The sequence below is a fragment of the Cupressus sempervirens genome, chromosome 11 (genome assembly GCF_028749045.1).
Source record: "Cupressus sempervirens isolate cs-2001-9-10 chromosome 11, ASM2874904v1, whole genome shotgun sequence".
NCBI lineage: Eukaryota > Viridiplantae > Streptophyta > Pinopsida > Cupressales > Cupressaceae > Cupressus > Cupressus sempervirens.
In genome coordinates this window covers 642,907,401-642,932,470 of record NC_143128.1, presented here as the reverse complement: position 1 = coordinate 642,932,470, position 25,070 = coordinate 642,907,401, and the positions used below count along the sequence as shown (strand labels likewise).

Sequence of the window (25,070 nt, the reverse complement as noted above, 5' to 3'; positions counted from 1 at the left end):
TATCAATTGATAAATATGAGATATTTTTCACATTAAGTCAAATTGTGATTTGCTATGATGATTCAACCACATAGTTCTTGAGTTAAACTCATTGACCCATGTTTCACGAGTAGTGGCTCACAAGAACCCATCTCTCATGAGAATGAATAGACTATTTAACACTCATTGGATTTAGGTGATGCTCACAGAGGTGAAACACTTAGACTTCCTAGGAGGTCACCCCTCTTAGTGCTACTCTAATCCAAACACACTTAACCACAAAATTTCCTCTAAGATTAAACCCACTTTATTTGTAACCCCATTTTCAAAAACCTTCACGTGCCTTATGAATCATTACTATAGAACCCCTTAATCTGAGCTCACTAATTCACTGATAAATAGAAGATATTTTCCACAACAAATGACTACAACAAACTTATCAATTAATAAATCTCACTACCATTTCTCTTCCCCATCTTTCCCTACATCCTAGCTTACCCAAAATATAAATTCTAATAAAAATCCCCCATAGCCCCCCACCTTATCCTTTTGAACAATTTCTAAATTTATTTCTCCACAAGTCTACTAAAGCTTTCGTACTATTGCGAACACCTATTACGTGAAAGTGTTTGACAAAGGGCTGTTAAAATTGAAAGGGTGGACAAACTTCCAAAATCTGAATTAAAAATAAAAAAGAAGAAAAAGAAGCCAAATAGAAAGGAGAGGGATAGGATGGGGATAATGCGTAGGGAAGTGAGCTTTTAAAGTTGGTCCTTGGTAATATCAGGAGCAACGGTAAGTTTTGCTCGACTTGAAAAAAAAAAAAAGCAGCAGGGTAAACTAACATGATCTCAACATGTGAAAGTCATGCGCATGCATTCTTGCTATTGCGTACATACCACTCTACCAAACAGCTTTCAACAAAACTAGTCGGCCAAAAAGACGGAAATAGGGAAAGTGGTATGTCATATCCTTTGCTCAAAGTAATCGCCTAAAATTGTCGCCGAGTCTCTATTTTCTCCGCAATTTGGACGGTCTGCTGTTGTAGGTAAGAGAGAAGTTTCGCCGAAGTTTTGAAGTTTTTATGAGCCATGAGCTAGGTAAGAATCAAAGAATTCTCAGGTCTACAAATTGGATTTAGCAGGTGTCTGATAAGATTGTAGATAATTTAGACTGGCCCTGGAATGCCAGCCTTTGGTCTTGTGCAAGAGAACACAATGAATGAATATGCAGCTCCCTACACTCCCAGCATGCCATTTTTCACACTACCCACCAGTTCCGAGCCACCATATTCGTCATATCCAGTAACCAGTGTTCAATCTGATGCTTCCAGCGTGTATTATTATGATTCTGGGTATCCATCGTATCCCTATTGTCTTGATTTCTCTTCCTCGAGCAATCCACAGTATAATCAAGACTGGTATGCGGATTCGTCTGTTCCACCTAGTCATGATTGGTATTCTGAGAATGAGGATCCAGCAATCTCGTATTACCCATCTGTCCCATCCTATGATGCTAATGGGTTTTATGCTTATGGGTCATGCTCTTATCCGGAACAACTGCATTTGGATCCTTTGACTTCATCTACTGTTATTACTACCACGCCTTGGGAGAATTGTACCCCTCCTTCAAGTGCCGCAGGTGCAGAGTTCTGCGGGTCACTGCAAACTACGAGTTGTGGCTTCTATGGCGGGTGCGAAAATAAGGACGACAAACAGAATCAGAGGCACCAGGAGGTGGACTGCAATAGAGCATCTGGGGGCTTTTATTTGGACGAAACACAGACAGGTTTGTGTTTTAAATTGTATTGTAGCTGTAAAAGCAGGAATTAATTTTTGTTTATCAACAATTACGCCACTTGTACCTGTTATGTTGTTTACCTCCCTCTTTTCAATTGAAGAGATCAAAATCAATGCCTATCGTGTTGCATCTACTTTTGTAACACTCTTTATTTTTTTCTTTTCTGAATTTGTGCTTAAGGACAACGATTTTGATCCTAAACACCTCATAGGCTTATTCAAGAGTGTGAAGTAACTAAGATTCAGGGCATTACAAATCACATGGTCTTGCCCAGTCTCCATTACCACAGCATGTGAGCGTTCAACCTCATAGTCAACTCCAAATCGTGCCGAGGAAGCCCTCTTGATGTTTATGATTAGGTCTATTGTGGTATTGGGTTTTGAAGGGATTAGGTAACTCCTTTTGAGATTAGGTGCAGTCCCAGCGTCATTAGCATCACATGCCTTAAGGGATAGGTATGTATCCTAATTTAAGCGTTCGAGTCCATAGCCCTGCCAGTTTGTAGAAAGAGGAACCCTGGAACATACGGGCAAGGGTATTAATTGCCTCTTTATGGTGCAGATCTAGCTGTAGTATCTGTCATATTTCATATAATATTGATTATGGATGGGAAGCAATGATAAACCAGGGGATAGTAATCATTGATGGGTTCTTTCCTGACCCAGAATGTTATGCCGGTTGTTTTTCTTTTGCATAGCCCCACGTTAGATGCCTAGAACATATTGTCAGTTCAATTTTTGCCCCATGTATGAGAAGTTTTTTGATTGAACTCTTGTGGATTGGTGGAATTATTCCAAGGTTGCATGGGTACTCGTACCCACTCCCTTGGAACTCGTACTCATGTTCCCAAGTACCAGATACACATATCCTAAGTTCTGGGTATTTGGTGGAGAGCATCATAACCTTGATTAAGATTTCTTTTTTTTTTTTGTTTTTTTGTTTGTGTATCAGTTTGTTGTTTATCAAGCTTAATTCAATACCTGATCAGTTCGAAACTTTGGTACAATATTGATTAACAGTAAACTTTATCACTGTTCCATTCAGAAGTTTATTATTTGCAATATGTCATTGTCATATGATTTATGATCTTCTTGTTCATAATTAAATTCTGCCTTCTCTCTGTCATGCATCTAATCATTTATCATATATTGTTATTACACACATATAGCAAATCTGAAACTAAAAGCATTCCATTTTTTGCCTTCACCTGTAATAGTGTTTGATGGCTCTTAATAGCGGGTTCATTAACTAATATTAACAGTATGATGGATTGGGATCCATTTGGAGATATCTATGTTACACAGATGGTCTGCTCAGTACAACTTGCAATCTTTGTATGGGGGTTTACTAATTTGCTTGTCATTGATATTTAACTTATTTCATACTTGATACCTTAGCAATTACACTTTTGCAGTTTTGTGTCTTCTAGATGCTTAACAAAGTTGACAAACCATGTAAGATATCAGTGATGTGATGTCAAGGATGCAGACATCACATGAAGTCATTTGCAATCTTTACACTTCTTTAGAATACCTCTGTCATTTACTTCTCTAGTCCTATTTGCAGGAAATCGTGTGTCTTACTTGTAAGACAATTTCCTGATGCTAATATAGGTATTTTGTTGGAGACATGACATCTCAAGACAAATAAGGATCTACCAAGTAATGCACTTTGTACTTATTTTTGGTTAGGATTACGCTTTCAACTTTCAAGTGAATACTGTCAGAAATATTTCCTAAGGCAGGCAGATTCATTGGAGAGTATATTATAGCTTTGAGTTTCCCAAATTCATGGGGTCCTGAACTTTGCTCAGATTGGTATTAGTATAGATCTGGACAAGCCATTACCAGATAATGTTGGAAGATGGTGTGGAAGCATCTCATAGATAATGAGAAGCAGCTCAGGAAACAATATTGATTTTTTCACTGTGATACAAGGTCAAGCAAATCAACTGAAATTTTTATTGACGTTAAATAGGTACTTCCAAGTTTTGGGATTTAGTCACATGATATCTGCATGAGATCAAATGTGTAAGTCTTTTCAGAACTATTTTTATTTTGTTGTTGAAATAATAATCTCCATTATCTGGAAAAAAGGGAATTTTGGGAGGCAGGTCTGGTCATTGTTGTAGAAATAAAAATCTCCAAAACTGTCTGAAGTTGTAGTTATTTGTAGTAATTTATAATTTTACAGATGTTTTATAGTAGGTTAGTTGTAACTTGTTATTTTGGCTAATCTTATTTGATAGGACAAGATTTGTATCTGATCATTTTTTAGGCAAATCAGTGGAAAGTTCTCAGAGGTTTAAATATGGTAGCAGCTCCTGGCAAGAATATCCCAGCGGAAATGTTGGAGTGAAGCATACATTTGCTATGCCAGGTTGTTTGAATTCTGAAGGTTTTTCAGCAATCCCTTCTGAAAAGAACTACAATGAATCAAGTAGTGTTACACATTTTCTATAACTGGAATTACATTCAATTTGATAGAGCAAATCTGCTACCCATTTCTAGTTATCTGCATTTAAATATTATTATGGTATTTTTGCCAACTTATTAGATATTTTACTGAAGCCCATTTTACTCAACTTCAATTTTTTTCTTTCCATGGTATACTGCTGCAGGTAAAATAACAGAGAGTTCCAAGGAGTTGACCTTCAAGCGACCTAACAGCACTTGCCAAGAAAGTGCTAGCACAACTGTTGAAGTGGAAAATTTAAATAATAGCCCTACTTACCTTGATCTTGAAGGTTTTCCATCCATTTCCTGCCAAAAGGAGTTTGGGTCACCAAATGGACAAGGATATATTTATGGAAAACTGCAAGAATCAAATGATATAATTAAGCCAAATGGATGGACTGCATCTTTTCCATCTGATATACCGATGCCAAAAACTAATGTTCCACCATCCAAATTGCTGAGCTCAGCCCCGGATCCGCTTTTAAATTGGACTGCATCTTTTTCAGATGATACACCAGTGTCAAGGTCAAATGTTTCAGTATCCAGATCAATGGGTTCAACTTCATATTCAATTGAAAATTCATTCTCAACCTTATTTAGCAACTTTAAGAAGTATGAAAATCCTATTCTTTTATCTCCACACTCTACTACAGAGAGAGCACCAAATGTTGTACAGGAATCTAAGGGCAAATGTAGGGATGCTAGAGGAATAAAACTGAACATGGATAATATTGGCAACAAGCTGCCAGTCTCTGAAGGCACTTCTATTCCAGAGATATCATTTGGATGTAGCATCAAACCAAGGAAGGTGGTTGATACAACATCAACCACAAAGCAATCAAGTCATCCATTGATATTTGATACAAATCCTATATGTTCAGCTAGCCCTAGCTTGTATAACGATTTCCATAATCGCACGATGAAGTCAGTTGACATGCCTTTGATGAATGACATGATGTATAATGATCTATTATCATTTCAGGAAATGGATTTCCATACTAAAAGAATGGAAGATTTCTTGGCAAATTGTTCAAAGGGTGGAGAATCTGGAGATGATGCCTTATTGACCCCAAAATCAGATGGACCGGGGAGTTTTCCAACTCAAATTGCTTCTTTTGCCTGCAGTCATGATCAATTTAATCCGATTCTGGATATTATATCTTCAGATTGTCACCCGCCTAATGAATCAAATCCTAAGCCTCTGACTGAATCTGCATCAATAGTAACAACTACTCAATTTAGAGAAGGATCAACAAGTTGTGGAGTCATAGGTTCAAGCAAGCCGCTTCAGATGTCTATAACAAAGACGGGATCATTTGTTGCACCACAATTGTCTGAATCAAAGGGGCCTGAAGAAACAAGGCCCCGTCAGTCGATACCTTTGGTTATTGATGGAGCTGCATCAGTTGAATGTAATCAAGTTTCTGCTGGTGATGCTGCTTGTTCCCTTTCCAAAAACATGAAACTGAGAAACCATCTGTCTTTATCTTCTTCTGAGGAAATTGTGGACCCTGGGAAGGAATGTAATAAGCTTGTTCATACTTTGCACAATTTATCAGTTGTGTTGCTTGGCAGTTCATCATCTTTGGTCAATATGAGAGAATCTGACATTCGAGTTCTTCAGTCTGTCATTTGTAATCTATCACAGTGTATGGTGAAGGGGATGTGCCTTTCTACATCAACAGATGGTGCTGCATTGGAGCCTGAGGAACCAGTGATCACTCGAAATGTAAAGAGACCTCAGCAGGTTTATTTTTAAAATCTCAGCATTTAGTGTATATAATTGTATATTCGTGTGTGTGCAGAAATTTGTGAATTGTATTTAACAAGCTTACTTTGGTGAACATAAATTCTCCAAGTACACAAGCCATTGCTTTTCCAGTCATGAATAGGTTTTTGCTTCTAGGCTTTAAGCTAAATTGCTGAATTAGGAATGGTGGTATGAAGCGCTGGTATGGCAGAATGTTTTGTAGGGGTTGGGTATGCTTTTGGTACATTCATACAAATATACATAATTATGTATGTCTGTATAAAAATGCATGCGTGTGTTTAGCATAAAAATAGAATTAATTTTAGAATATCATATGCCTAGACATGCTAAACAAAACCATTAGAAACCCAAAATTTGAAACATAGAATTCTAATTAAGTTCAGGTTTCTGTATCAAAAAGATCAAGCCAGAGTCTCATGTTAGATAAGTTCAGAGTTTGCTAATCAGCAGTCTAGGTCTTAAAAATATTTAAAGATTTCAGCATTTAAAAACAAAAATCGCAGATGTGTATTAGAATCATTAAACATTTTAGCATTTAAAAACAAAAATCCCAGATGTGTACCGCAGGAGATTCGTTTCAGAATCAGATTCTGGTATATTTTGTACCCAGAAATGCCTGGAAAAGTCCCACAATTCAGCAACCGAGGCTTTAAGGAATATATTATCTCTTTTGATAATTTTGTTATAAGAATGTTTTGTGATGGAAATAATAGGGCTTAGGGTGTCGTTTCATTTGAACACTATTTCGTGTAGATGTTTGTTTTCAGCTTAGATATGAGTTTAATTTATTAATTTCTATGCAGTGATGCAATGTAGAAGACATCAAGTCTAGTATTTGACAGGTTTTCTTCCCCAAGCATGCAAATAAGTCCTAATTCTGAGCTATTTGTAATTTATTCTACAATAACTATTTTTTGGCAACATTGCTTAGTTCAGCAACTTCAGTCACCTTTATATTATGTACTTGAAGATAGGCTTTGGTGTTCACAATGACGAAAGACATGATGAAGCATGCAAATAAGTATAATTCTGAGCTATTTGCAATTTATTCTACAATAACTACTTTTTGACAACATTGGTTAGTTTAAAAAGACATCATGTGGATGGTTGGGTTTGACAACTTTTTAAATTATTTTTCATGGCTTCCATGATGTTAAAAGCATTATAAATGCTCATCCTCCTGATAATTTATTATTTATAAAACTAAAGGCTTCTTTCCTAAGGGCTAGGGGATTCACAAGTTAGCAAGAATCAGCAGCATGCTATTATTGGTCAGAGAAATTTAGTGCATTTATTGAGGTACCTTCCAAGCCTATTTGCTGCATACTTTCTAGATACAGTTTTGAGGGGAAAACATGAAATCCCATGTTTTCATTTCCCTTTTATCTTAGCCTTTTTTTAAACAAAATTGCTTGTCCAGCCTCTGCAGACCTGTCTATAAAAATGTGCACGAGGTTAGGCAATGTGCACCTTCGAGAAGGAGAGAGATGATGACTGTGGGTGACTGTGGTTGGTTTGCACATGATTTTTATTGTCTTTAACATGCTTCCATGATAATAAAAGTATCATAAATGCTATTTCAAGAGTATAATATAAGTATCATAAATGCTATTTCAAGAGTCTATTCTTTGAGAGACAAGTCAGCAAGTACAGGAAGCTTGTTTGAGTGGTAAGAAAACTTGGTAGCAATTTTCAAGATATGTTTGAAGCCTATTAGCTGCATTTTTCCAGATTGAGGTTGGAAGGAAACATGGCATGTTTTATTTTTTGTGCTTAAGGAAAACTGACCAACCATGTTTTACAACTTCATGATAACATTTTAGAATTTTAATTAATTATTTCTGAAAATAGAGTTTTTCCGGAGGACCATACATCTGACTTTGTATTGCAATGCGGATACAGTCAATGCACATTTCATGATAAGCTTGCCATTAACAAAAAGTGGCTTTGTATACTTTAGTTCATCTCGTCATTACCAAAGATATCATTAATGTTATCAGCTACATGTATTCTGTAATAAACCATCACCCTGATTAGCTCGCTGAATGTATTCCAAATCTCATTTTTAAAGGGATGTAAAATAATCTTTACTGAAAGATTAATTAAAATTGTCTTTGATTGATTCTTTTCTTTTGCCTATTGATCCTTGCTAATTACTTGTGTTTTTTTGGTAGACTACAAGAGTTAGTGTCTTTCTGTCAAGTTTTCTAATGCTTGTGATAACACATTTTCTAATTTCAGTTACCAGGTTAAAACACTAAATTTGGGAACTAAATAAAAATGTATTGACACAAGTATAGTGTAATATCCCCAACTAGGATATGAGAAACAAGACAATAATTTCTGCAAACTAGGGAGCAAATCTGGTAACAAAAACTTCTTCAAACTAGGATATAAATCCGGAATTTTTATTTACATTAAGGTATTTTCAACCCAACCAGAGTTTCTGATTATTATCATGCTCAGAAAAATGACAATTTAAACTCTTGTAACAACACAGAAATTTCAAAAACTAAGAATTAGATGTTTCCGTCAAGTAAATGTGCAGATTCAGAATATTTTCTTATCCTAGCTGACCTTTGATAAGTGCTACTGGGCTCCCAAATAGAGCAGCAATAAGTCCGAAACTGATTTGAATGAATGATTTGCAGCATTGAATGTTCCTAGATATTGTCCTCAATTTGGCGTCCAAACCTGATGAATATTTGCATCCCACAATAAACAATGTGCTAGGGTTTTACAAACCAGAGTTCTTCCACTGAAACGCACTTCTCAGACTAGGGACATGTTGAATGTCTCATTGAAAACAGGTACACTCAAAGGTTTTGATTCTCAAGTCAAGTTGCAGCATCAATGATCAGAAATCTTTATTGTTTAATGAGCTTGAAAATGACTCTGGAGAGATATATAATAACTCCCAAAGATATAAATTGATCACAACTCTTGATTTTCTGCCTCTTAATATAATTCTTCATATTGAAACCCTAAAAATGAGCCAAAAGTTTCCTTGAAAACCCCTGTCTCCCTTTCAAATCTCATTTTCAAAGGGATTTAAAATAATCTTTGCTAAAAGATTAATTAAAATTGTCTTTGATTCATTCTTTTCTTTTGCCTATTGATCCTTGCTAATTACTTGAGTTAATTTGGGTAGACTACAAGAGTCATTGTCTTTCTGTCTAGTTTTCTAATACTTTTGATAAAACATTAAATTTACATGGCTTTGACACATCATCATAAATTTATAAATTCAATTAAAATTTCAGTTACTAGGTTTTGAAACACTAAAAGAAAAATTTGGGAACTAAATAAAAATTTATTAACACAAGTATAGTGTAATATCCCCAACTAGGATACGAGAAACAAGACAATAATTTCTGCAAACTAGGGAGCAAATCTGGTAGCAAAAACTTCTTCCAACTAGAATAAAAATCTGGATATTTTTTTGCATTAAGGTAGTTTAAATCCAACCCAGAGTTTCTGATTATTATCATGCTCAGAAAAATGACAATTTCAAATCTTGTAACAAGACAGAAATTTCAAAAACTCAGAATTAGATGTTTCTGTCAAATAAATGTGCAGATTCAGAATATTTTCTAATCCTTGCTGACCTTTGATAAGTGTTACTGGGCTCCCAAATAGAGCAGCAATAAGTCTGAATGATTTGCAGCAATGAATGTTCCTAAATTCGAGTCTCCAGCACTATATTGTCCTCAATTTGGCCTCCAAACGTGATGAATAGTTGTATCCCAGAATAAACAATGTGCTAGGGTTTCACAAACCAGAGTTTTCCCACTGAAACACACTTCTCAGACTAGGGACATGTTGCATGTCTCATTGAAAACAGGTACACTCAAAGGTTTTGATTCTCAAGTCAAGTTGCAGCACCAATGAACAGAAATCTTTATTGTTTAAATTAACTCTGGAGAGTTATATAATATCTCTTAAACATATTGATTGATCACAATTCTTGATTTTCCACCTCGTAATACAGTGCTCCATATTGAAACCCTAAACTCCCGAAGATATAAATTGATCGCAACTCTTGATTTTTCACCTCTTAATACAATACTCCATATTGAAAGGGCAACCAATGTGCCGCTTATTGTCTTAATTTGAGCTAGTTGCATGACAGTCTGTTCCACCCAAAGAATGCTTTCCCTCAAGCATTTGAAGACTAGGATGCTTAAGAATCTCCTCTTCTTCCCGTGTTGCATCCTCCCAAGACAAGTTTTTCCATTTGATAATATATTCAGAAATTCAAATTACCTCATAAATCTTACCTTTTCTCCCTTGCAAATTTGTTTCTAGAATAGGTTTTAATTTACTCTTTTCATCCATGGGAGGCAATTCTGTAAAAGGTGTCACATGCTGCCCAAGTGCCTTTTTGAGACATTACACATGTAATACATCATGAAATTTGCCTGTAGCCTGCAGCTCCAATATGTGCAACTTTGCCGATTCTCTTAGTTACCTTGGGATGTCCAGAATATCCAAGCTTAAAGCTTTTCTGCCCCACTTACCTTCATGGAACACTAATTATAAGGTTGAAGATGCAGAGATACCAAGTCTCCCACCTTAAAAGACCTCTTAACTCGATGGTGATCAACATATGTCTTCTTCTCTTGGAGATTTTGGAGCTCTAGAATCAGAGAATCAAATCTACAAATGTAGAAGCCTTAGAGCCATATAAAGCTTTTAAAGGATTTGTACCAATGCTTATGTGATATGTTGTGTGACAACAGAATCTGCAAAATGTAACCTTTTGCCCATTGCATTTTTTATGTCCTGAAACATAGTTCCTTAAATAACCCTCTAGCCATTTGTTTATAGTGTCAGTTTGATCTTCCATTTGAGGATGATAACTAGTGCTATGGTCAAGTTCCATATCAGAAAACCTCATCAGTTCTTGCCAAAAAGTGCTGACAAATATGCAGTCCCTATTACTTACAGTCCTCATTGGCACTCCGTGAAGTCTGGAAAATTGCTCAAAAAACAGACCACCGATTTGACAGACAAGAGCATAAAATGAGCATATTTAGTAAGTCTGTCCACCACAACAAAAATCCAGTCCTTACCATTCACCTTAGGCAGACTGTAATAAAATCCATTGATTTTTGTTTCCATTTTTGATTGGGAATAGGAAGTGGTTGCTACTTTCTGTCCATTGCTTTTTTTTGTCCTGAAATGTAGTTCCTTAAATAACCCTGTAGCCATTTGTTTACAGTGTCAGTTTGATCTTCCATTTGAGGATGATAACTAGCGCTAAGATCAAGTTCCGTTTCAGAAAATCTCATCAATTTTTGGTAAAAAGTGCTGACAAATATGCGGTCTAAATTACTTAAGTCCTCTTTGACACTCCATGAAGTCTGGAAAATTGCTCAAAAAATAGAACAGCAACTTGTGGTGCTTTAAATTCGAAAGACGGTCATAGAATGAGCATATTTATTAAGTCTGTCCACCACAACAAAAATACAGTTGTTACCATTCACCTTAGGCAGACCATAATAAAATTCAATGATTTTTGTTCCCATTTTTTATTGGGAATAGGAAATTGTTGTAGCACCCCTATTGGAAAAGAAATTTCAGACCATATTTCTTTCACATCTAGACATTCCCTGACATGTTTAAGAACGCCATCCTTCATACCCTTCCATAAAAATCTTTCATGAATGTATCTGTACATCTTTAGATAACCAGGATGACCAGCAAGCCAATGCTGTGGTCTCTCATTCAAACGTTTCCACCCCATGGAATATTCAAGGCTATTATGATCAGGCTTCACGTTAAATTTGCTACCCACAGGATAGTGACAGAATTTCTCAAGAGTGTGCCTGATTGCCAACATCTTTCAATTTACTTATCTCATAAGCAATGGGATACATGTCCTGCATCAAAACATCTCAAATACCAATACTTGATGCATCATACTCAAGTACAAAAGGTTTATAGAAATCTGGTAAAGCCAAAATATGACAGGTGCACGCCACATTTGCATGGAGAAGCATACCGGCTCATCTAACACTGTGTTATAAACCAGGTCAATATTATACCAATTTAAAATTAGGCCTAAACTGAGGTCAATAATGTCTCCTAGACCATGTAATGATTTCACATCCATCCCTTGTCAGTTATGAACAATGCAATCATGATCCCACAAACTCCAATACAACCAATCAATTGATGTAAGCCATGGCAATTCCACAGATGCTATAACCAGCCAAGTAGAATAGCAATCCACCATTTAAGCATCTTTATCATTTAACTCAAAACCAAAAGAAGGAGGTGTCACAATCAAATCTGCATTATGGATGTCTTCATATGTAAGTGCTGCTAACATATGATTCTGCATAGGTAAAGGACTGCTGTTCCAACTCAAGAAACCAGTCCTTTCTTGTGCCTTTCTTCAACTACTAGCACAAAGTCACACTGAAAAATCTGAATTTTCAACTTTTAAGTCATGTGTATCAATTCATTCTTGAGTGTCCTCAATGCATGGCTTATGTGCTGACAAAAGGTTTTTGGTCAAACTCAGAAAATCGGAATTTGTGTTTATGCCTCTTCAAAGTGTCTTCGTTGACCTTTGTTGCATCTAAGCCAAGGGTAGGCCGCTTCTTCAGAAATGCTGGTCTATGGGGTGTGTATAGCTGAAACTCACATGTTCTCCTAGCTACGTTAGCTGTCATAAATCTGATCAATGCCTATACTTCATTAGCTGGTATGCTTTTAGCCTCCAGCCAAGTCCATGGTAAAGTATCCACCACAAACCAAACATTATCAAATTGTAGGATTTTCTTGTTAGGCAATTTCTTAGTCTCTGCAAGCAGCTCTCTAAGACAATATTCTTCATACGATCTTAACATGTATTCCTCTATAGTAATCAGATCCATGAGACAAGGGAAATCAATCTCACTACGGGCTGTTATACCTTGCATGTAGCTGGAATCTCTTCAAGGTGTCCTTTATTGCATCTTCATCCAAGGTAGGTCGCTTCTTCATCAGGGCTGGTAAATGGTGTGTGTATAGCTGAAACGCAGATGTTGTTCTAGCTACCTTAGCTGTCATAAATCTGATCAATGCCTATACAGCATTAGGTGTTATGCGTTTAGCCTCAGGCCAAGTCCATGATAAACTATCCATCACAAACCAAACATTAATAGCATTGATACAAATATCAGATTTCTAAGAACATAGATACAGATTGACACAATTATTTATCCTGGGTAGAACCCTCCTGCTCGAGGTTAACAACCCAGCCCCACAAACCATAGATCCTTTATTTTATGCTCAAAACAATTACAACATATTCATGCTTATGATCGATAGTTTTACCAATCAATCAATAAGCCTTTTTCCAGCATGATCACTTTGGCTATATAAATATAAAATATCGAAGACAAATCACACAGATATTTCTGCAACAAGAACATCTCTTTTCCAATCAATGATCATAACCTTACATAATCAGAACAATTCTGAAGCATAAGATGTACACACTACAGAAGATAGAAAATAGTCATGTTAATACCAGAAACACTAGAACTGCATATGGGAAGCATTCTCCCCTTCTCTAGATGATCAAATGCACGATAATAAATTTCTTGGATTTTGCAACTGATACACTTCAAGAAACAAATAGTCTCATCTTCCTGGAATACAAAGAGAGCACCGTTTCATTACCATTCAACACAGACCATAAAGAAGCCAACATATCCATGCGATACAATATATGAGCCACCTCAGACATGAAGGAGTCATAATGGCATGTCATCTCATTGAAAAATAAACACAGAGAAATACTTGAACTGCTGAAAGAATAAAATGTACTACATGAAGACAATATCATATGAGAGGAATATACAGCTTGACGTCAAGCATGATAACATTATAATGCTGTGCAGTTGCTGTTACAGAAAGAGTCAAATCATCTTAAGAAAAAATCCAAAGTCTCTACTTGTAAATACTGAGAGATCGTAAACACAATCTGGAAGATCTTGAGGCAGCTCTTGATGGTTCACAACAAAGAAACTAGAAATGTAGTTCACAACAAAGAAACTAGAAATGCAGGAGAGAGATCATTCATAATATCATATAGAGTGTCTCAACAGGACAAATAAAACTGCTGTACTTGTATGTGTCAGCAGTAATCTTTATCACAAATTCTCTCACCATGTTTTTGTCATCTCAACATGATGAACATTAGAAGCTGCAACAAGAACGTTAGTAACAAAAATTCTCATCAGAAATGTTTCTCAACATAATATTGTCATCTTAGTATAACATTCACCATGGCTACTCTTAGAGGGTGAACCATAAAAGCATTAGATTAAAGTCACGGAGTCACACACATGACTTCCACCATGCCTACTCGCAGAGGGTGGATCCACCACACCTACTTGCAAAGGGTGGAATGAGGGCTTTCACCTCAAACATCTCCTAGAGAAGAATGCATTTCCACCATGCCTACCCATAGAGGGTGGATCCAAGGATTTCACCTTGACCTTCTCTCGAGAAAATATCATCGGAAAGTTGAGACTTCCTTTTAGCCATGACTCCCATTCAATAGGGACAACATACAACTTTGAACATCACAATAAATTGATCGACTCCAATGATTGACCAAGCAAAGAGCTTTTGCATTTTCCCTCTGCCACACAAGCTCCCCTTGAATATCATTCTTCCTCTTGAAAAAACCTAAGTTGCCGGTTCAGATGCGGGTACTGATTCGGGTTCAAGATTCAGGTTCGAAATTCGTTACAATATTTTTGGGGTTGGGTTCAGATTCGTTTTGGGTTCATCCATACAAGAATATATATATATATATATATATATATATATATATATATATATATATATATATATATATATACACCACCATATTAATAATCAGCCATCATTGATCAAATATCATAAAAAACCATCAGGTAAATCATTTTCATTCCGCTTTTGCAAATTAGAAGCACAAAAAGTAATGCTATAGGCCCATTTAAGGTCAAAGTTGTGTTTTTTGCCACATTGTAAGCTTCACACATTAGCTATCATACGGATCATTCAAAGGAAGTAGCTTTGGATCAGACTGGATGAAGCCAAGAAAGCAAGCATTGGATCCAGAACTATCCACAGTAAATATCTCTTTTGATTTTGTTGAATCCATAGTTTTCTATACATGTTATGCTATATGCACAAATTATTGTATTACATATGTTTTATAATAGATATGTGGCACTTTTATACATCTTGTTTCCTCTTCTCGAGCAGCATTGAATTAGAATTAAATATGATTAGTAATTTGAATCTAATTTGGCAAAAAACTTCATGAAAAAGTAAACAAAAGAGTGTATTTTGACCAAATTCTCTCAAAATTCTCGTAAATTTTGTCTAGGTTCCTTTTTTGTAAACCCCAATCGCCCAGAAGTCGTCTAAATTCTGCTAGGGTTCCTCTTAGAGAATTTCCAGTGAAACTCAGTTTCTGCAGCAGACTTTTGACAGAATCTGACAAGGACCAGATTTTTGAGAGAATTGAATCAGGAAATCCTAGGTCTAGGAGAGAATCTGGTAACTTAGGAAAAAACTAATCATAATGACAACTTGTGTAGGGTATCTCACTTTAATGAGATTATATATGATCAATTCAGTCCCATGACTGCCATCAACTTCCCCATTTTTATTTCTACTGCTTGCATGACTTTGCTTAAAATCTATCATTATCCAGTGACTTCTCGATCGGTATTGCAGTTGGTTCCCAAAATTGTAGATTGGAATCCTACGAGCCTTGCCAACTCGATGCTGGGATATCCAACCGGTTATGGCCAACTTGACGAAACTGAACAATGTTGTCCGCGTTCCCTACACTTCTGGCTCCGCAAAACCAAGGTGGATGTACCTAATCTTGAACAAAACACTTGAATCCAAGATACTTATAGCACATCAATTGGAATGCGAATTTGAAAGTTTTCCAAACAGCAAGAATTGCAAAAAACTTTAAACTTGCAAATAACGAATTAATAATAATGAATATATAAATGTTTTAAATAAAAATAATTATTATAGAGGATTGCAACAAATGAATATATTAATTCTTCAAATGAAAGACATGAAATTATTGCCAGCATATGGATTATGAATCAAGAGTAATATAAAGACTAGTGCTTAATTAAATGGGCAAACAGAGTCAATATTATAAGTTGAAACATACAACATTATAAAGTTCAATATACTTAAACTATAAACAATTTTAATAATTCAGACACGATGGATCAATTATATGAACACAATTTCAAACTTGTCTAGGATGCACTTTAACTCTTGTGATATGGAGACAAACTAGACATAAATACAGAAATAATTAAATATTTCACAATATTTATGTTTATCAAGTTTAAAATGCAATAATGACCCAGTCCACTTGTTCGAACAGTAAAATATTTATAGAATTTAAAAAATAATTGTAAAGGGCACAACTTAATAATATTTCAACTCCAAAATTTAAAAAAAAATAATTATGCTGGAAATAAAATCGCAATAAAGACACTCCTTATAGATGATCCATCTACTGCGAATCTATACGGACCGTGTAAAATTCACCCAATAATTCAAATCCACGAGCTTTGCTGAATCGCTAATTCCTTTACCAATGAAAGAATATAATATATCAAAGTGTGCATAGGATATGTAAACTTTTTAATATGGATTATGCCGTTTTTTATTTTACATTATATATTTATAGAGATTGAAAGGGTGTCGGTTGCTTTTCCAAGCACCACATCTTTTCAAAACAAATAATTGACCATTTATAATGGTAATATAACTTTAATAAAATTTAATTTTGTCTATTATAACCAGTGGCATATCCTTAAAATTTCCATCTCCATCGCACATACTCCTATTTCCGGCATGCGTCTATACTCAGGCTTCCAGGTAACTCCTTGTGTGTTTATTCATACCTGCGAGAGACAGAAAGCATCATTAGATACAGATCATCAAATAATGATAGGTATAAAACCCTGCTTGGGAAGCTTCCACACGGTACGAAAACTTTCAGAATTGCTTTGAGAGTATTTGCTTGTTGCACTGAATTATTCTTTCATGGATATATGCATAGGTATCTTTCTCACTGTATAGAATATTAGAAATACATAGCCCTGCCTTCCTGAGCGCTATCTTGCCCCCATACCAGATGTTTCTGAAATTGGTGGAATGATGGTTATCTAGAAGGTCGTTCAACCCCTTATGAAAGGCTTGGGGATTTGAATTCGATGGAATCTGTGAGACACATGATTCATGTATGACAGCCATTTCCAATCTACACGTTCACTAATGGCCTTCACCATTCGTATCCTTTATTGATGTGTGCTGGAGCATAATTCTTGTCTCATTCCAAAATCGGGCAAAGTCCTCCTTTATGTATATCACTGGAGTCACTGTGTGAACAAGATACCAAGAAAGGCAGAAGTCCAGAAAACTCATAATATTCTGAATAATGAGATTGTGTATCATAGGACAGAAGATATCCGAGAGCCTCTGCCGTGAATACTCATCACAATCTCGAAGATGATATGCTGACTTATTGCTGTTGTGGATGCTCATGCTTTGCCAGATTCATATATTACGATGCTTTCCCTTCAATTTACCATATGCAATGATAGAGGTTCGAATGATAACTCTTCAGGTGGGAAAAAAAAGAGAGTCTAGCGTGAGTACAGGGTAACTCTAAACATCTCTAAAGTTTGCTCTGTGTAATTATACACTCACATATACCAGGCTGTGTGCACATAAACTTCTTTGTTTTATACGACTCCCTCTCCTTAATTTAAATATCCTTCAGCCTATAATCTCCTCAGTTGCAACTAAGCATCTTTAGGGCAATTGAGGAAAAATTTGATGTCAAGGATTCAAGTTAAGCAATCATGATCAAGCTATGTGCTCCTCAATGGATTAAGACATGCATTAACACCTATCAAGCAACATCAAGCTTTGTGTGAGGCTCCAAGGCAAGGTCAGACTGAAGATATCATTTGTCAGTTCAAGCATTTTCTTCAAGATTTTCAGCCTTTGTGCTAACTTGGGGAGGCTCTCTTTCGTTCAACCTTGTGGAAATGCCTACTTGTGGTCTGACTTAGGCAAGCATTGTTTGTGTGCGTGCATGCCTGCAGGTTAGAGATCTGATTGTGAAACTGACCAAATTATGTTGAACAGACTGAGACACACAAATCAAGACTTCGAGTAGAGAAAAACCCTGGGACTTATACATTTAGCTTCAAGTCCAATACATTTGGCTGAATTTTGGAGAAAGTGATCTACAGGGCATCATGATCTGAAATCTGGAATCTCTGTTGACAAGGACACCATTAAGATTAAGGCACCTAGCTTCACATTTGGGCATTTTCAGGCCCATATTTCAGACTTAGGTTCATCTCATTTACAGATTTGAGATTACATTTTGATTTACTGAGGACATGAATCACTAGAACTGCATATGCGAAGTAGTCTCCCCTACTCCAGAATGATTAAATGCACAATAATAAATTCCTTAGATTATGCAACTGATATACTTCAACAAATGAATAGTCTTCACTTCGTGGAATACAAAGAGAACACCGTTTCATTACCATTGAACACAGACCATAAAGAAGCCAACATATTTATGCAATACAAGATGCAAGCCACCTCAGACATGGAAGAGTCATAATGCTAATTCATCTGTTGAATAATAAACACATAGCAATACTTGAACTGCTGAAAGATTAAAATGTACTACATGAAGATGATATCATATGAGAGGAACATATAGTTCAACCTCAAGCATAATAACATTATAATACTGTGCTGTGGCGGTTACACAGTCAAATCATCTTCATAAAAAGATACAAAGTCTCTACTTGTAAATACTGAGAGATGGTAAGCACAATCTGGAAGATCTTGAGGCAGCTCTCGATAGTTCACAACAAAGAAACATTAACATTAGCAAGTGTAAGAGCAACCATAGGAGGAAGAGCAGTTGGTGGTTTAAGTTTTACTTCATATAATGTATTTTTAGATATAAGATATTGATTATATTGTATTGTTCATATATGTTTATAATTATGAAATGCTGTTTTTAGAGTTGTTGGACTACTGTTTTCACTAAAACTAGTTAGACAACCCTAAAAATAGCAATTATTGGTTTGAGTTTTACCTTAGATTTATTACAGTAGTTAGGAGTTTAAATTTAGATTTTTTTTGGATTCATGTTAAATCTGGTTTTTGAGGGGACCCAAAATCCCATACAAAAAACCATGAAATATGCATTCAGCCAAAATCTCATACAAGGACACCATTAAGATTAGGGCACCTAGCTTCACATTTGGGCATTTTTAGGCCCATATTTCAGACTTAGGTTCATCTCATTTACAGATTTGAGATTACATTTTGATTTACTGTATTTCCAGGGTGATATTTTATTGAATGAGGAGAATTACAAGGCTTTAAAAACATATCTGGGTTACTAATTTGGAATTTACAAGGCTTTAAAAACATGTCTGGGATACCAATTGAACTTACTCTGATCTGTGCTGGTATTATAGATACTATTCTGTTGAAGTTAAAACAGCTTGGTTAGGACCTCAAGCAACACCCCTGAAGGTCACATAACACACAGGATAAAAGCTCATTGGATTAGAGTATCAGATTCAGCCACAAGAAAGTGCCAACTCCATTGAATTAATTATTAACCTAAGCTACCAGATTCTCTCCTGGACCTAGGATTTCCTGTTTCAATTCTCTCAAAAGTCTGCTGCAGAAACTGAATTTCACTGGAAATTCTCTAAGAGGAACCCTGGCAGAATTTAGACGACTTTTGGGCGACTTTGGTTTACAGAAGAGGAACCTAGACAAAATTTACGAGAATTTGGTCAAAATACACTCTTTTGTTTACTTTTTCAATAATTTTTTTTGCCAAATTAGACTCAAATTACTAATCATATTTAATTCAAATTCAATGCTGCTCGAGAAGAGGAAACAAGATGTATAAAAGTGCCACATATCTATTATGAAACGTATGTAATACCATAATTCGTGCATATAGCCTAACATGTATAGAAAACTATGGATTCAACAAAATCTAAAGAGATATTTATCGTGGATAATTCTGGATCCAATGCTTGCTTTCTTGGCTTCATCCAGTCTGATCCAAAGCTACTTTCTTTGAATCATCCATATGATAGCTAACGTGTGAAGATTACAATGTGGCAAAAAATACAACTTTGACCTTAAATGGGCCTATAGCATTACTTTTTGTGCTTCTAATTTGCGACAGCAGAATGATAATGATTTACTTGATGGTTTTTTATGATATTTGATCAATGATGGCTGATTATTAATATATTGGTGTATTTAATGCTATGTTACTTTAATATTAGCATAGTGGTGTATGAACCTATTATTTTCTGCACATATATATATATATATATATATATATATATATTTTCTTGTATGGACGAACCCAAAACGAATCTGAACCCAACCCCAAAAATATTGTAACGAATTTCGAACCTGAATCTCGAACCCGAATCAGTACCCGCATCTGAACCGGCAACTTAGTTATTAACCTAAGAAACATGATGTAAATTGTAATTGAAGGATTGCCTATTTTGCTTCTGCTGGTCTCAGAGATGTCTTTTTGTATCTTTCCATTATTGTTGACTTTGTTGCTTGCTGAGGCTCATGGCAAGAAAGGAGAAGCATTTATATGATGAGACATTCCATTAGATTGCTATGTGTTCATTGTTACATTTCATGTATGAATCTTCTATAAAATTTCTCCTTTTTATTTCATTTTCTGCCCTCTGCCAGAGGAGTATTGAGTGGAAAGTTAATTTTCCAGGCTTGCAAGTTGGGAAGATGCAATTCCAAAGTTGATGATGTTGTGGACTCAAGTCACGAGTTAAGGACGACATTTGTAGCATCCTCTGCTATTGGAGATATGGAGGCTCCTTTTGAAAGAAATAAAAACTCTTCTCAAATGTCTGTGGAAGCCATGCAGTCACAGATGGCTAATTTTGAAACATATCTGGAATTGATGAAACTTGAGATGAGATGTCTAAAAATGGAGCTTGAAATGGAGAGGCTAGGGAAGAGTAACAAAGGTGACAATGTTCTCTAAATGTCAATTTCCTGTCTTACAAGACAATAAAGCTTTAATTTCTGTAGTTTTCTGTGAAGAGTGTTGAAATATCAAGTTGAGCAGCTGAGTGCTAATATTTAGTTCCAATCTAATTTATGTATTCTAGAGCAATAAGATATTTGTTTCAAGATAAATTTCGAGTCACGTGCAGGTTTGTAGCCATTTTTATCTCATGTAATCAGTTTTTGTATAATGGTATTACAAGCAGGTGCACTTAAATTTGGCAACGGAGCAAACAAGAAAGCTCCAAATTCTGCAATCTCTCCAGATATGAATTTGGGTATAAAAGAAAATGTCTTAAGCCAAATAGTGGTGTCCACTTCACAAGGGACTGTTCAAGGGCTGCCTGATTTGAATTTGAATCCAATCAGGAATGGTGCAGTCCAGATAGATGCAACCACGAATTTAAGCGTAAAAGGAAATGACTTAATCCAGACAGCAATGCCAAATCCACAAGATAGTGTTGAGGTGCTGCTTGATTTGTATTTGAACTCAGTCAGAGACAGTGCAGGTCAGACAGGTGCAAGTGCAACCATTCTTTCCCAGAATGAGGGTCCTGAAGAGTCTATTCCAAGGAGTGGTTTGAGCGCTTCTGATCAGAAGATATGTCTACCAAATGTAGAGACAGGAACTGGGCAAATTGAAGGTAAATTGAGAATCCTACAAGATTTTTCAATTCTCTTTGAATTTAAAATCAAATTATTTGGAGTGTAATTAAATACATTCTAACAGAGAATTTGGTTGATGTTACATAACCATCAGGTAAGGTGAATTCAGATGATGGAGAAGTTCAGAGCACCAGTGACAGTTCACCTCCAGAGTCGAATTATACTTCACAGTTAAATGGCCAACACAAAATTTGTGAAGAGTCCATTCCAAGGAGTAGTTCGAGCACTTCAGATCAGAAAATACTGCAACCAGATAAAGAGATAAGAACTGGGCATATTGAAGGTAATTTAGGGTATCAACAAGAACATATGGGTTTCTTTGAATTCAACCAAATTAGTTGCTTGTAGTTTTAATTGCTGAGATTCTAATGGAATTTTTTGGGTTCATATCCCAGATCTTTCAGGTAGCAAGGTGAATTCAGTTGGTGGAAACATTCAGTGCACCAGTAAGAGTTCTCGTCCAGACAAAATGGATACTTCATGGTTGAATGGTGAAGTGTGCTCAGTCAGTCCAGCCTCGCCAGCGGTTGAACCTTACAATACAGATGTTTCCCAGCTTAAAAGAAACAGAAATTCATTTCCAGAGACAAAGGATACGTCATGGTTAAATGGGAATCCTGAAGTGTGCTCAATCAGCCCAGCCTTTCCAGAGGTTCGACCTTACTGTGTAGATCTTCCGCAGTGGAAAAAAACCAACAATCATTTACATGGGCTACAAAGAAGTATTTTGTATCAGGATTTTTTTAGAGAAAGAGATTATCTGGAGGAGGCAGTTCCTTCCACAAAACAGACATTGACTGAGTCTCGAAACTCTGAAGGCAAATTTTTTTTCGTAGACAATATATGTCAAGCTGACAACATTTTTGTGGAAGGTGTTGCAAAAATGGAAAGCTCTGGAGGATCAACTTCTGTAATATGTTTTCATGACTGTGAAAATGTGGGTGGACCAGATAGTTCAAAAGAAGCCTCTTGTTCTGAGTCAGACTGGGAAACTATCCATAGCAAAGAAGCAGATAATATTGATTCCTCCGATGAGGAATTGATGTTCAATTTTTTTAACTAGACAGCCAATTCTTAGATACTGGCAATCAAAGAAATTTGTAAATACCTTTTCTCATTCATGCAAGGTTTGTGAGGGACAACCTATTTAAACATGTTAAACATCTATAGAAAATGCCATGAAAATGTACAGATTTAACTGCTTTCCTCGATACATGCTCTCTTTGTTCATAATATATTGAAGTTTGTTACAAATATTTCTGAATCTAATATGTTATTATGCTGTTTCTCAGTCTGTGAGTTTACTGTGCAATGCATAATCTCTTGCTTCAAAATCTTTACATGTTCTTTTAGATTCAATTGTCTTACTTCTGTTTTCACTAAATTAGTGGATGTGTTGAATCTAAATGGAAAGCATTCAGATGTGTAAATGTTTCATAAAAATCATGATGCTAAATTCAGAGACATTACAATTGATATCTAATTCATGGAATTGTTTTGGGAATTTGTCTGTTTTGATCTCATTGAAAAGTACTATTTGTAGTCTCATGGACTCATGAATCTCTGTTGTTTCTCAACCATGAAAATCAAATTTCTTAGTGCATGCTGTGAGTTACTCGAAAATAGGATAGCACACAAGTGATTAGTAAGTAAAAGTGATTATGAAAGTATTAACTGGGGTTTAGTAGATAGTACAAGTACACTTGGACTAGTTTGGGAGATAAGGTTACTTAACACTATGAGATAACATATCACATACTTAACACAAAAATGGTACCTATGTTAAAATTGGTAATCAACTAGGTTCTTATGCTATAATATGTTTATACTTATCATACACATCTTTTCTTGCTTATGATGTTAGATATTGTTTTGCATTAGACACTTGATTATGTTCTATATAATGTCTTTAGGAGATCGAGTATATGATTTAATCGTATCATGCTTTATATGTTGTTCTAAATTCATTATTTATGCTTTAAATAGTTTGTTTATAATGTTTTGATTATTATTTGTTCTTAAGATAACCCATCTAACATATGATGGCTTATATATGTGTTTCCTTTGCTTGGTGTCTTTTGTATGAGGGGAGGAGGTAGTCGTAGTCACTTCTTTGGAAGATGTTGCACTCCTCCTTCCTTGCCTGTGATTGTTTGTATATATATATATATATATATATATATATATATATACTGTATCTTGTCGATTGGTGATGTAGGTGTGTGTAGGTACTAGAATTGATTCCACCTAGCTACACAGGTCTGAGCGTACCTCAAAATCTTTGAACTAGTTGTTAAAAGGAGACAGAACCATGATCCATATAGGCATCCTTATATCCCTAGAAATCAGATAGGAAGTTAGTCACCTAATCTGGGACGTTTTTATTATTTCCTTATATGGTTTGATAAGTGGATTCCACTGTTTAGAATTATGAGTTCATGATCTTGATATTTGTATTTTCATATACATTGTTTTTGATATTTTTTTGGTATATTTATATAAGCATATATGGGTGCGCGCACGCACACACACACACACATCATTACATGGTTAATGTATTTAAGTATTTGTGAAATAAATTGTTTGTGAGTGATTTATTTACACACTTAGATATAAATAAATGTTTATCAGAATATAGAAATAAATAAATTAAAAGAGAAGTATTTAAAAGAAGACTTGTAACATTTTCAGATAAAAAAGGTAATCTGTGTTACTCATGTGGAAGAATATGAGATCAAAACATAAATACAATGGCAAGATATTTACATCATTTTTGAACCACTTACTCATTATATACCTCTAAGACATTTTAAATTTACTTCTAATATGTCTAAACAACTTGTAAAATAGTAGTTAATTAGATAAGCTAAGACATTTTCATGTTTTGGAATTATTTTTATTTAAAAAGGTTGTGTCTTTTCTCCAAAAAGGGTATGAAAGCTATTCAAGAGCATATATTTATGGTGTAAAATGTAAATGTGAAGGGGGAGGGTGGCTGAAAGGTAGAAGAGAGTTTGGTTGTACTATTTATGAATATTCTTATGGAGAAAAATTAATGATATGTGAGGTTGAGTTTATGAGTATAATTCTTTAAAGATTTGTAAGTTTATTTCCTTTCGGAGAGAGAGTTATATGGGAGACTTTAAAGAGCTGAGAGAAGGAATAATTTTTGTGGAATTGATTCTTTTTCAACCATGGAGGTTTGTGAAATTGGAGTGAGTTTGAATAGTGCATCAAAA

At 35.4% G+C, this 25,070-nt stretch overlaps 1 protein-coding gene across 4 annotated transcripts; it reads left to right on the top strand.

Moving 5' to 3' along the window:
• Nucleotides 1–898: 898 nt before the first annotated feature.
• On the top strand, nt 899–23,087 carry LOC149531395 (uncharacterized). Of its 4 annotated transcripts, none has more exons than XM_089810524.1 (7): nt 899–1,767; nt 4,057–4,158; nt 4,400–5,982; nt 20,864–21,125; nt 21,372–21,809; nt 21,926–22,114; nt 22,227–23,087. In XM_089810524.1, the coding sequence occupies exons 1-7, from the start codon at nt 1,164–1,166 to the stop codon at nt 22,892–22,894; spliced, it is 3,846 nt and encodes a 1,281-aa protein (XP_089666650.1). In that variant the 5' UTR covers nt 899–1,163; the 3' UTR covers nt 22,895–23,087. The 4 variants fall into 4 exon arrangements, with proteins under 4 accessions (XP_089666650.1, XP_089666649.1, XP_089666648.1 ...); XM_089810523.1 differs by having other exon boundaries at nt 979–1,767; nt 4,057–4,176; XM_089810522.1 differs by having other exon boundaries at nt 1,025–1,767; nt 4,057–4,218.
• The last annotated feature ends 1,983 nt before the right edge of the window (nt 23,088–25,070 follow it).